Source organism: Diadema antillarum, unplaced genomic scaffold (assembly GCF_040938485.1).
Source record: "Diadema antillarum isolate AM-2024a unplaced genomic scaffold, OU_Dant_1.0 scf00000120, whole genome shotgun sequence".
Lineage (NCBI taxonomy): Eukaryota > Metazoa > Echinodermata > Echinoidea > Diadematoida > Diadematidae > Diadema > Diadema antillarum.
Window position 1 is genome coordinate 1,091,642 of NW_027271009.1, and position 12,891 is coordinate 1,104,532.

The 12,891-nt window shown below is 39.4% G+C and overlaps 2 protein-coding genes across 2 annotated transcripts; both read right to left on the reverse strand.

Annotated features, from left to right (window-relative positions):
- Window positions 1-2,946: 2,946 nt before the first annotated feature.
- On the reverse strand, window positions 2,947-5,933 carry LOC139720074 (guanine nucleotide exchange factor MSS4-like). The gene is made up of 2 exons (XM_071631444.1): window positions 5,727-5,933; window positions 2,947-3,814 (listed from the first exon to the last, which is right to left on the reverse strand). Exons 1-2 carry the CDS (start codon window positions 5,931-5,933, stop codon window positions 3,566-3,568), a joined length of 456 nt encoding a protein of 151 aa, XP_071487545.1. The 3' UTR covers window positions 2,947-3,565.
- A 3,756-nt stretch (window positions 5,934-9,689) lies between these two features.
- Window positions 9,690-11,400, reverse strand: LOC139720075 (protein FAM210A-like). Its single transcript, XM_071631445.1, has 2 exons — window positions 10,889-11,400; window positions 9,690-10,075 (listed from the first exon to the last, which is right to left on the reverse strand). The coding sequence occupies exons 1-2, from the start codon at window positions 11,398-11,400 to the stop codon at window positions 9,778-9,780; spliced, it is 810 nt and encodes a 269-aa protein (XP_071487546.1). The 3' UTR covers window positions 9,690-9,777.
- Window positions 11,401-12,891: the final 1,491 nt, after the last annotated feature.

A 12,891-nucleotide genomic window follows, 5' to 3' on the forward strand; every position in this document is an offset into this window, starting at 1 on the left:
CCAGTTGCAGTACCATCATACACTGTAATAATATGTTTGCTGAACACCATTTCAAAGGTACACTGAACGACCGCCATTTTAATAAAGCAAACACACACATGTACTTTCAGGGAACGTGTGAATGCCACATTTGCCCTATAACACTCTGAAAATCGGACTGTCTTTCACAAAGACTCTTGTCAGCTCACTATTTGACTCCAAAGCTAATCTTTGCTCACACGGCAAAGGATAATCCCTTCAGGCACTACGGGAAACAAGAAAATATTTTGCAAATTTTATGGTTGCTAACTTTTCACCAACAACAGAGACTCCAACTCTCCCGCTTTCGACGGGAGATATCCCGGCGACAGCCCATTTTTCACAAAATCTGCTATTCTCCCGCTTGAAATGATTTCTCACTTAGTGTCATCGTATGTTGAAAAATAAGCCTGAGATAGCATGAGATAACATCTAGAACCCTAGAGCTGGACCTGGCCACAAGGAACTTCGCGCTTTGCGCACATCAAGTCGGAGTCTATCATTTGCTAGGGGTTTCAGGCGGGAGAATCTCCAGATCAGAAGGTGCTTGGGGTTGGAGTCTCTGCAATAAAAATTTTGCAAGCTATGGCACTGAAAGAACACTATGTTAAAGAGACTGCATAAGACATGCCAGGGCTTGCAATAACATTATTATATTATGCAGTACACATAAATTTTTTCTTTCTTTCTTGTCTGTTAATGTCCAGAATCTAAATTCAACTGTAGTATTAAACCATTCACAGTTGCACTAAAATATTGTCCCTGCTTTGGACACAGTCACATCGTACTGTTAGTTTCGATATCAGTGCAGAAGATATTTTGAACCCTGTGACCTCAAGCATCACTGGCTGTTGTTATCACCTTCATGACAGAGGTCAACAATGACAATGTAATCCGTACGCAGGAACAAAAATAAATACACAAAATATAACAACCAACTTGAGTTGAAAAGGATTTTGCTTGTGACAGTGAGCTTGAATTCCATGGCCTGCTACATATGCATCACACCAACTTCCACCTTTGACTTCTTGCCAAGTGTGGGCCACAATTTCAGTGTCAGATGATACATATAAAAACCATAACAATTCATAAATAAAACAATGTCTTAAATTGAAAAAAAAAAATGAGTTAGTCATTCACAAAACTGAGGTTTTAAGTAGATATTATACTTACTGACGTTCAGTACACAAAATGCTACCTTTACAAAAGGAAGGGGATAAAGAAGATGCACCATCAGATTGTCAGTACAAGTACACGTATATCTGTTATTTTCACTTGAGATGCTCTAGAGAGAAAAAAAAGTACTACAGGTATCTAATATAACCAGCACAAGTTTGTAAAACTCAATTCACTAATATAAAAAGACATAGAAATTGCACTTTTTTGCCAATATTTGTGAAAAATACAAATAACTAAGTACAGTTGACTCCTGTTATAACGAAGTTCTCAGGACCAATTATTTTTTCTTAAGTTATAGACATTTCGTTATAACCTAACAAATAAATAAAAAACAAAAAACCTGTAATGTTGTGGCCTGAATTTTATTTCGTTGTAACCACAATTTTGTTATTACTGTGTTCATTATAACAGGAGTGAACTGTATGCATACTTTTGTACACTTTTGCACGGAAAGAATCTTGCAATCAAGACACAAAATGCCAGATTGCCTGGAGGTGAAAGGAAAAGCTGCTATACAATAGCTTAAAATCCTTGTGTAAGCTTCCTGAGAAGTAACACTGCCTCTTATGCATGTCAAAATTTAGTGTTGTTAATGTATCATGTCAAATTACATTCCACACTCCATACACATATACTTTGTACATCTGATACTCATAATTAGTCAATAACAGGAATGTGTCTTTGCAAATGCTTAAATTATAATTATGAATGAATTCTGGAGCACTGTCAAATCATGGACTTCAAGAGCAAAATGGGAGATTGCTTACCACCGCTGATGGTTCGTGAGTTTGCAAATTGGATATCCTGAAAATGCCCTAGAAAAAAGCTGAGGAGGAAGGGTGTGAGTTTCATGCATCTCCCACGGTAGAAATATTAATCAATGTCTCTCGCAGTTGTCTTGGTGGGACTGTTAAAATTTTCTTTGATATTCTGCTGGTTTCAGTTGTCCAGACTGTTTGCTCAGTTTTGTTCAAATGTGGACACACATATCAATGTGGACATACATATCTACTGTCAAGATATCTGGGAATTTTCAGTAAATACTCGCAAGTAAGCCCTTTGCATGCTTCAAAGAGTGATCTCAGCAACATAAAATCCAATGATATTTTGTTCACATGATGTCAAACACATTCTCTTGATACAAGAAATATGTATCTCTAGCTATGCATCAGCCAGTTGCAGTGTATATCTCCTGCTCTCATGTTCCAAGAGCTGCAAGTTTGCTTAGCCAACCTGGCATGCACAGAATGGATCATTCACACAAATGCTGACAATGCCCCCAAAATTGTAAGAATGTGAAGCAAGCCTAATTACAGGGCATGTCTTCTGACTGTGATCAGAAAAGTTACTTGTAATTCTTGCCAGTTTCATTCTTGTGGTGCTTGCATGTTGGAGTGGCCCTAATGTTTGTCTGAAATATCATTTTTGTCTATTGAGTTTGATTTATAAGCATAACTCATGACGAGAAAATTTTCTACAATTACATTTAGCAGTTTTGTTAAACCAAACTTTTGCTCCTTGTGTTGAATTTGAAGATAATTTCAAGGAACTCCGCTTTATTCAGATAAAAGAAACACTGTGCTCATTTTGCAAATTGAAAGCACAGTGGCATGTTACACTTCAAAATTGTCAAACAGAAATTGGCAGAATGCAGAGTGTGGACAGGGAGGTGTCTTCCACCTCCCTGGTGTGGATGAGGAGCTAGGACAAGATCTGCTATTTATTCAATCCACTCAATAAAATGCACCAGAGCTGCATACCAAGAAGTAGTTCTTGCTGCAAAATGTTACACACACATTCATCTACCTTTAAGAAACACACTACACTGGTTCGCTTGGAATAATATTCTACGAGGCTTTTGGCAAAAGAGAAGATGAAGACACAATATCCATAGTACATTCTCTGATCTATTAAGGGCATATTACGCAGATGGCACTAGGCACTGGATCAGTGACATTTACACATACTTTCACAGCCTGAAAGTCGTAACTTGAACACCACAGCAGTAGGACGATGCAAAACAGAATGATACTTGGAAAGATATCTATAGGTGGATGGAGACATGTATGGTTAAAATGCAACTAGGATTGCATCAAACAATGACAATCCTTACAAGGATACTCCACTCAAAAGGTGTACACCTACGTATACACATATTTCCATGACAGTGACATACTGAGAAAATATATTATTATGCATAAGTGTCTTTACTGCTTGGATCGAAACTTCGCTGAAGAAAGACGAGCAGGAATGCCAGGCTCACAGATTGTTGGACACTTCCACACGAGACAAGTGATAACTTTGAAAGCAGGATCACAATAAGTCCATTCTTACCGAGCAACAGTATGCAGCAGTGATGGCTGCCCCACTAAGTAGCTTCATGCTTGACTCGATCAAGTGCAATGAAGAACTTGGTCCTGTCCGCCAGGTCGTGGAATCCAACGGGGCCCACCTCACAGTCTGCACATATCAAGTACTTGGTGGTGCCTTGCACTGTGTTTGTGAATCCAATGTTCTCAAAGGTGAACATGTCCGGCACTACCCAGTGGTCTTTCAGAACCTCCCCGTCAGTCGCCTTTTGCTGCTCAGACTTGATCTTCATGTAAGGCAGAAAAATCTGTTGCAGAGGTAATGAATGGAGACGGGAGGGATAGTGAGAAAGAGAATGAGAGACAGAGATATACGTACAGACAGACGGACGGAACAGTACACGAAAAAGAGAGGGCTACACATACCTGACATTCACAGGTCCTCATGACCATTATAAACAATCGTAATTTGCCTATTGGCAAAATTAACCAGATGTTGTTGAATCCGTGTACTCTTTAATATACAGCATTCCAGTTATTCACCATTCAGGAATTAACCTTCTTGTGATATTACCTTTTTTCTTTTCTTTTCTCTTCTTGTACAGCATAATCTAGTGCTTATCAATGCTACAGGTGACTACCGTTAGAAGTCCTTGGGATTAGCAATTTCTTTTGTATATCATTATTATTATCATTTTTTTAAATATCCAAACTAACAAAGTGTAAAAAGGTATCTAGATGATAATTTTGGGCCCTGAATTTCACTTTGTTGTATCCAAAATTTTGTTACAACCATATTTGTTGTAATGGAAGTGCACTGTATTCCAGTCATAGATGTACATTAAGTATCTTACAAATATCAGGTCAATCAATTTTGAATAAATATTGATTTGAAATTGTGACAATGATTTTGGCAATGTGTAAGTTTCAAAAATCATCAAAGATCTGGATTGTTTTTATGACATTATGTACCCTAACTAGTTCATGCAATAGTTCACTTGGAAAACAAAACAAAAAACAACCAAATGATGGGCTCCGACTAAAAAAAACCTCGGAGAATTGTTGTTTAGAATAGATTATGATGGCTCCAGACATTATCAAAACCATATAGAATTTTGGGTCCCATGATGAAAGCAAATGCCACAGCTACCCCAAAGAGCTCTTTGCAGGTGTTGGTACAATTGTACGTATGGCACTATGGAGGTAGATGGGTATATGGGGTGTTGTCTTTGTTCATGTTTAATACACCAAGAATGGGTTAATTCATAATTATAATTTGAATGAAATCCAGAGACTCCAACGTTCGCGTTTTCGACGGGAGATCTCCCGCCGAAAGCCCAACTTTGCAAAATCTCCCGTTCTCCCGCTTGAGATTTGATTTCTCCCACCCTGGCTCTGTGTCCCCCGGTGGAAAGGATTTCTTACTTATTGCTATCATATGTTGAAAAAATAAGCCTTAGATAGCACCAGAGAACATCTAGAACCCTAGGAACTTCGCGCTTTGCACACATCAAGCTGCTAGCTGGAGTCTCTCGTTTGCTAGGGGTTTCGGGCAGGAGAATCTCCAGATCAGAAGGTGCTTGGGGTTGGAGTCTCTGGAAATCATTGAAATATCAAAAAAAGAAAAAAGAAAAAAAAAAAAGGTTACTCAAGACCAACATTTGATTTAATAAGGCCTGGTAAGGGTTTCTTTGTTTTCTGAACTAAACATCAGACTGAAACTGTACATGTGCATTCATAGTTTCGATTACAAAAAGACATATTAATGTTAAATCAATGCAAACTCAGCAAAGGCTGCTCAGATTGACATTCAACTGAAAAACAAAGAAACAATAAACTTTGGTGAAGGTATTATTGTGAAATCTGCTTTAACAGGTTCTGTTGGACATGCATGTCATTTGTCTGTTGTTGAAACTTAGAAACTATTTTTTGTTGAATACAATGTTCCAGCCAGGCCGGTATGGGCCAGGGAAAGAAAATGTCGTAGACCCTAGATACATTCACATGAAGGAAAACATTTCATACGAGTTACAGTACAGCGCATGCTCATGTATTAGTAATGTAAACGCACTGTCCCGTATTCATTGTATCAATATTCCTTTGTATTATATCATTATTTTGCCAATAAATAATGGTGTTACTGCCATAAACTTTACTGCAATACTGGTACTGAGACTTATATCGCAGCATACAAGGTTATGAAGGGATGGGACTACGTACGTCCTTGGTAACAAATTCCGCTAATCCAGGCAGTAACATCTTACTCCCACAGCGTTCACAGAGAAGCATCTGCGAATTTTTACCATCATCCAGCAGCACACTTAGATCTCTGGTAGGTTCTGCTTCTCCAGCCTGCTTCTCGTCGTCGTTTGCCGATTCGACGGGAGTGGTTGTTGTGTCGGGTTTGGTCGTGTCGTTGTCTGCCATCCTTCAGAAATGTGATCATCAGCTAGTCTTCGTTCAATGCGCAGAGTATAGCGCACACTAGAGATGCCATACCCTTATCAATGGTCTGTTGAAGGTCATTTCTTTATTAAAAAAAAAGAAAAAAGAAAAAAGAAGAAAAACATGATGGACCTACTGTTCTGTCTCTATGATATGACTGCATTTCTTTGGTGTACAATGTAGTGTGTTGTGGTGTGTTGTACTTTTAAAATTCATACGGATTTATCGCAATTGCATTGTCTGATTGAATGCACGCTATCTTGACTTTGTTGTCAATGGCTCGCATGTGGAAATCTAGAGCGTAAGTCCAGACAATTTTTCATAATTTCACATTGATCATGTAGCACATATGCAGGTCCTTGAATTGATTTGTGGAATTAATTGTGGTCCTTGAAACCAATGTGTGTGTCATCCACAGCTTTACTTGCCACTTGCTCCGGGTCCTCGCTCACACACGCGGCAAAGCTTTTTCCATTTGTGCCCCTGCCCCCACTGTGTGATAGTCTCTCTGTCTAGATTCTGAAGCCCACAAACCTTGTACACATTTAAATAAAACAGACTCAAAACCTACCTCTTCACTCTATGAATTATTGTACAAACTGTATTGTAATTGTAGTGCACTGTATTTTTTTTTTGGAAGTATATGCAGTATGTTTGTGGGATCATTGTAATTATTTAAGCTTATATTGCCTCTATGTTTAGCATTTTGAGATATTTTGCATAAAGTACCATATACATGCAGATGTTTAAGATTATACCATCATTGTATAAACTAAACATGGTATACAACATTGTATTACATTTGACATTGCAAATAAACCTCACAAATAAGCCATGTGGGCTATTTCTTTTCTTCTTCTTCTTTTTTTCCAACTATTGTGAGAATCAAGTATGTCCTGGTACTATTTAACCCAGCAATTCCCAGGAATGTGCTCAGCTACAGAGAATATCTGCAGTTACACCACTTTCCATCGAGGATGGACGTTGATGCTTTAAAATTGTTGGTTCTTCCACTGCATTATTGAAATCCCATTTCAAACTTCTTGTGGAGGAGGCTAACAGTGGAGTGCAATGACCCCATCAGGACAACGTGAGGTTTCCTCGTCCATACGCTCGATTCCCACCATGCTTTGTTGGAATATACATGTACCTGAGCATTATCAAGCAGATACATGTATAACTGTGGCACAGTGTTGGCAATGGAACATGATGAATGACAAATGCCAGATGGTGAGGGAATATATTCAGCTGAAGGGGGAGGGGGAGAGTCTGGTTTTTCATATACTGTAGATGTGCACGAGGTTTCAGCTGGATCTGGTAGTTTGTTTTAATGCACGAAAGATGGGTTATGATATATTTATATCCATTTATGCATTTACAGTATTTAGGAAACAATAGGCAGAAATACAACCTTCAGGCATTTTTATACTCTACATATGTGTAGGCTGGGTTAGTCCTGATTGTCTTTTACACTGTACAAGACAGGCACCCACACAGTGCCAACTCTCACATTCTACTGTATTACTCCGGCATTATATGCCACAGGTCAATCCTGATGAAGCAAATTTCATCACTCAAAGAAAGCTGCCCACGTATTTATCATGGGAAGTACCGAGCGACAAATGACAAATCACAGAAAAGCACACACCGCGAAGAAAGTGCAAATGTACATTGTTTCTTGTACTTCAAATCATGCATTACATGTAATTTCATCAATATCATTCCAGCATACTTTTGTATGAACATGACATTTAAAAAAAAAAGGTAAAAATTTACCCAGTTTTAAAGGGCCGCCAACATTCACTATCAAAATTAGGAGATTCCAAGGAGCAATCTGAGAGATGCTTGCATTTTACATGCATCTGCACGGGGAAAAGTAATTTCCAAGTCAGAGAGATTTTATAACCTCTCATCCAGACACAAAGAGATATTGATGCTTTAAGGAAGCCTCGGGCAAAATCAGGTTGACTTGACTGCTCTGCTCCTATAGCACTCAATACAGTCAACTTCACGTATATGAATGTCATCGATCCATTTGACCAAATTAAAGTCTCTTCAGCACCCGCAGTTTTACTGCCTAGCTGTCTGATTCTCAATTTGTTAGACATTCAATAAGGCCTTGTACGAAGTACTGACTATCTGAGTGATTAACTGATGCTGCATGGACATGATTAAGGTTGACTAATATGTAATAGCTACAGAATACCACATGCAAACTTAGATTCATAAGTAGATACTGACCAACGATTTCTTTTTTTCCATAAATGCACCACATGCAACAGTTCAGGAGTCTATGAATTTCAAAAATTACATCAATAACCTTATTAATTCATAGCCAGCTTCGTACTGTAGTAAAAAGGTTACCTGCAATAAAAATTTTGAATGACAAGATACCGTATACGTCATTTCTTTTACAGTGGTTTTACTTTCCAGAATTTCATGAGTGAACTGGTATTTGGAACACTAAAACATATCAAATATTGACTTTAACAGTGAAAAAACAAAAATACAATGTAGAGATGTATTATATTGCCTTCAAAGTGGAAAAGGGCTAACCTTACTTCTTGAAGAGGGATTACCAATATTTCTCAGTCCATCGTTATGTTATTTTTGATCACGGATTGTACCATGCATGAAATTGTCTCCCAACTCTCTCAAGTCATAAACTATGCTTGCTATATAGTAGGACACAATACTGAAATACAGTATAAAAGCTGCCTTATCCTGTTGTCTCTCAACAAAATTAAGAAATGAAAGAAATTTGAAAGCAGAACATATTCCTTACTCAACTAATAGGATCAACGGAACAATGAGTCATGTACACAAATATTCATATGATTTCCTTGGATGATTTGACACATGAATATTTCACTCCTGGTGGTATAAAAGTTGTTATCTGCTTCACACTACCAACTTATATCAGGGAGTGACTTAGAAGACCAGTCAAGGGGTATTCCATACACCATTGTGTTGCTGCCAGTGCACAGCTGACTTTAGTAAATTCTGTTATGTATTGAGAGGCAAATTGCCATGAATTTGACACTTTTGGGAGTAATTTCTGGTACCGTTCCATTCGCAAATGCTTTTGGAAGGGTAGCTGTCATGATCAAACTGACTTTCAGCAGCAGTATAGTAAGGTGGAAGGGTATCACCGTACTTTATGAGCACAAAGTACATGTATTTGTAGAAACTCTTCCCATGAAATGACTTTGAATTGAACACACACTAACTGGCGGTACAAGAAGTGAGATATACATGTATGTCTGTAGAGCTATATCTACTAAAGCTTCTGCCAAAATCTTGATTGATATACCGCCACTTCACCACTAGCTGTTCAGACACTTTGAGTGATGGTAAATGCACTAGTACAGCATAGTGCCGCAAATTTACACCAAGAAGGCTGAAGCCAAGCCAATATAGTGCACAAACCATAATCTGAAGTTCAAAGCATGACCTATATGTATTCAAAACCAGATTATCATTTACTTCTTGTTGACTTTGTCCTGCTTCATTACATAATGTGTACTAGTCATGAGAAGGCTACTAGATGCACCTTTAAATTTTTTGCTCATTGACTGAGAAGTCACATAATAAGTATGATCTCACGACAGTATAGAATGTCCTTCACTGGATCAGTCACATGAACGGATGCTATGCATTGCACTATGCACACACAAATAGTTATGGATTACAAGCATCACCAGGCACTGCATATTTTTCATTGATCCTTTGCTTGTGGATTCAAAGTGCAATTCATCAATTCAAATTGGCAACAATTATCTGATATGGTTCGCACATGAGACATGCTAGCCAGCGAAGTGCGCCCTCATTGGCCAACAGAGTCCTGCCTCTCCTTGATCTTGTCCCTCATCTCGGTGACAGTCTCCCGGAAGGAGTCCCGATAGCTCTTTTCCTTGGGCGGGTGGGGCCGGATGTAGCCCATCTTCCGTAGCCGCCGGATGGTCATCTCAGTGGCACCCAGTGTGACGGTGTAGCGCAGTGGCGTGAAGATCTTGTAGAGGGCGTAGGCCATCAGGGCCGTACTGGCCTTGGAGTTGCGCAAACTCTCCACATGGTGGTCGCTAACACCGATTGCACTCAGGAAAGGTCCGATATCAACTCCCCTGCAAAGGCAATAACACAACCAATATCAAATTTGATTTTCTTCCTTTTTTTACATACAGTTCTACAGATACATTACATTCACAGGGTATTGTAGTGTGTGGTATCTACTCATTAAAAAATAAATTTTGCTCAAACCATTTTGTAACAGGCTTAAGGGGTATTACACTTGTGAAGCAGTTCTTCTGAAGTCTGAATGTAATATGCACGTAAAATAATCTCCAATTATTTTTCATTGCTACTGATTGACAAATTGCCCCACATCAACGTAAATAAATTAATTTGAATAAGACTCTAAACTTTGGGTTTTGTTTCACATTACTTGACATACAATCACCAAGTTCGGGTGAAAATAATGACCAAGTAATGCACTTCTGCCACTTTGACATTTTTTTTTTCACAAATGATTTTTGCAGACACATGGGACAGCAAATGATGGCCGACAGCTTATGTGGAAATGAGAAAGTGAAATTGTACATAAATATGGGTCAGGTCTTGCTAGTTCTTTTATCTAATCATTACCTTGGTATCTGGCAGCTATGCTGTATTCATTTCATATTGCAATCACTTTGTTACTGTACCTCTATATCCAGCATCCTTCAAAGCAACCTGAATAATGTACCATCTTTCTTGTTTCATCATCTAATATCTATCATCAACTACCTTTTTTTTTTTAGCTGTTCGATTTTGGTAGCAGGGATTATGTAGCTTTAAAAAATATATTCAAATATCAAGTGGGAACTGGGCTGATACATTCCTGTGCATCTACTTTTACTTCCACACAACTTTTGATCAGCTCTGAGCACTGAACTCACATTTTAATAGTGTAGTAGAAGGCTCCGAACCAGATTGGTGCTATCACCCAGTGCACGGGAATGATGACGTATCCGTATGTCTTCATCATGATCTTCATTCGGCTCCAGTTGCTAAGCGGCTGGCCCTTCTCATCCGTCGTTGGGATGATGGACTCATCCTCGTCAACCTCAACCTTTTCTGTCTCCATCTTCATCTCAGAGCTCTCCTTGGCACTGCCTCCTCCACTTCCTGCATCCTCCGGAGTCGCTGAGCTAGTCGCTTGCTCTTTGGCCTGTGTTGTTGAGGCGGACCACCGCGAGAAGAAGCTTTTGTGGCAGACGTGAATGTTGTTGCCACCAACAGAGGCGATGCCAAGAGCTTTGCCAGGGTGTGGTAAGGCGTGAGGTGATTTGGGAAGGATCGTGCAGCAGAGCACTGGAGGGCGGCCACTGGGGAAGTGAGCAGCCTTGAGGTGCGGGGCTAGTCTACCTGGAGCACAGCAAATTCTCTTCACTGAATAGCTGAACGCCATGATGCCAAAGACTGTGAACTGTAGTTTGCAGAATGGTGATCGATGCAATTGGCGCTAAAGGCTCAGAGACTGCAATCATCAAGAGAAGAAAAGAAAATCTTATTTCTACATTTAATCATTCCTTTCGTCATGTGAAACTTCCTTTTAACATTATTTTTTTTAAACACATTCAAATCAAAAGCATTGTATATTCAATGCCAGACTTAAGTATACATTTACATAATAACAAAGATGGGATTATCAGAGGAAATAAAGAGAAAGAAGCTTATCCAACTTCAGAAACTGTCGAGTACCAAGATAATTCAGTTGATATGCACTTGTAGAAAAGATAACAATTGATAACATGTAACTTTGTGAGATTTGATGTGCTTGATCTTTTAATCGTCTAATGTTGAAATGTTACATCTAGCATTGTTACAATCAATGCAACCAATCTATAAAAAAAAAGCAAGCAAAAACCACACATAACAACCAAAACTCACATTTGATGATGATGATGATGATGATGATAATTATTATTATCATTATTATTCTAATCTGAGAAAGCCAAAATATTATGTTTAGTCTTGTAGATCTATATAATTTAAAATCAGATATCATGTCACTGCCAGACGGGGACACACCCCTTCCACACCCTAACAGGTTAGTGAGTGTTTCTGATTCAGATCCCCACCCTACCTACCCCACGTCCACCTCGCAGCACCACACAAAATCTCACATCTACAAGTGTAGATTCTGTTTCTACACTTTGTGCATCTCTGCTAAATTGCCTATTGCTATGGGAAAATTTTGTTGATACAGGAAATGAACAAGTAGGGCCTACTAGTAGAGAGACGAAGGCACGGGACAGGCGCAGGCAGGCCTTGAACTATACACAGCTCAGTCCGATCCAGTCGTTGTATAAAAGTAGCGACAGCGTCTGGTCGGCATGGTCGGGCTTGCCTTGAAATTGCATAAAATCCAACAATGATTAGCATATCGTACAACTGCGAAACTGCAAAGCCAGTGGTAACCCATATCATCAACACTTGGCATTTTGCGCCTGGCATTTGCTCGTATTGCTTGGTATGGATATGGATGGTCACCGGTCAATTTAGGCTGTAGAAAATTCTTGAATTTTTCTGACTCGCGCGTGCGACAGCGTATACCGTCGGCCTCGCCTGGCGCCTCTGCCTGTTCATACCTGGGCTGTGCTTCCGAGGCCAGGGGCCGCATGTGGTGATCTTGGTCTGCTCAGTAGATGAAGGCATGAATAAAGCCAAATGTTATGTTCTCTTGCAGCAATTTACGACAACATGGGACAAAGTCGTGTTCTTGTCGTCCTTCGCTACCTTACTAGACCACAACTACACAAGCATGACTTGTTTCGGCTCACGTAACTTCATTCGAAATTGCGTCTCTAGCTCTGGCGTCTGATCCCCGCAAGCACGTGAGGCATGACTACTGCTGCCATAAATGCCAGCTGCAGCATGCATGTACTGTACACGCAGA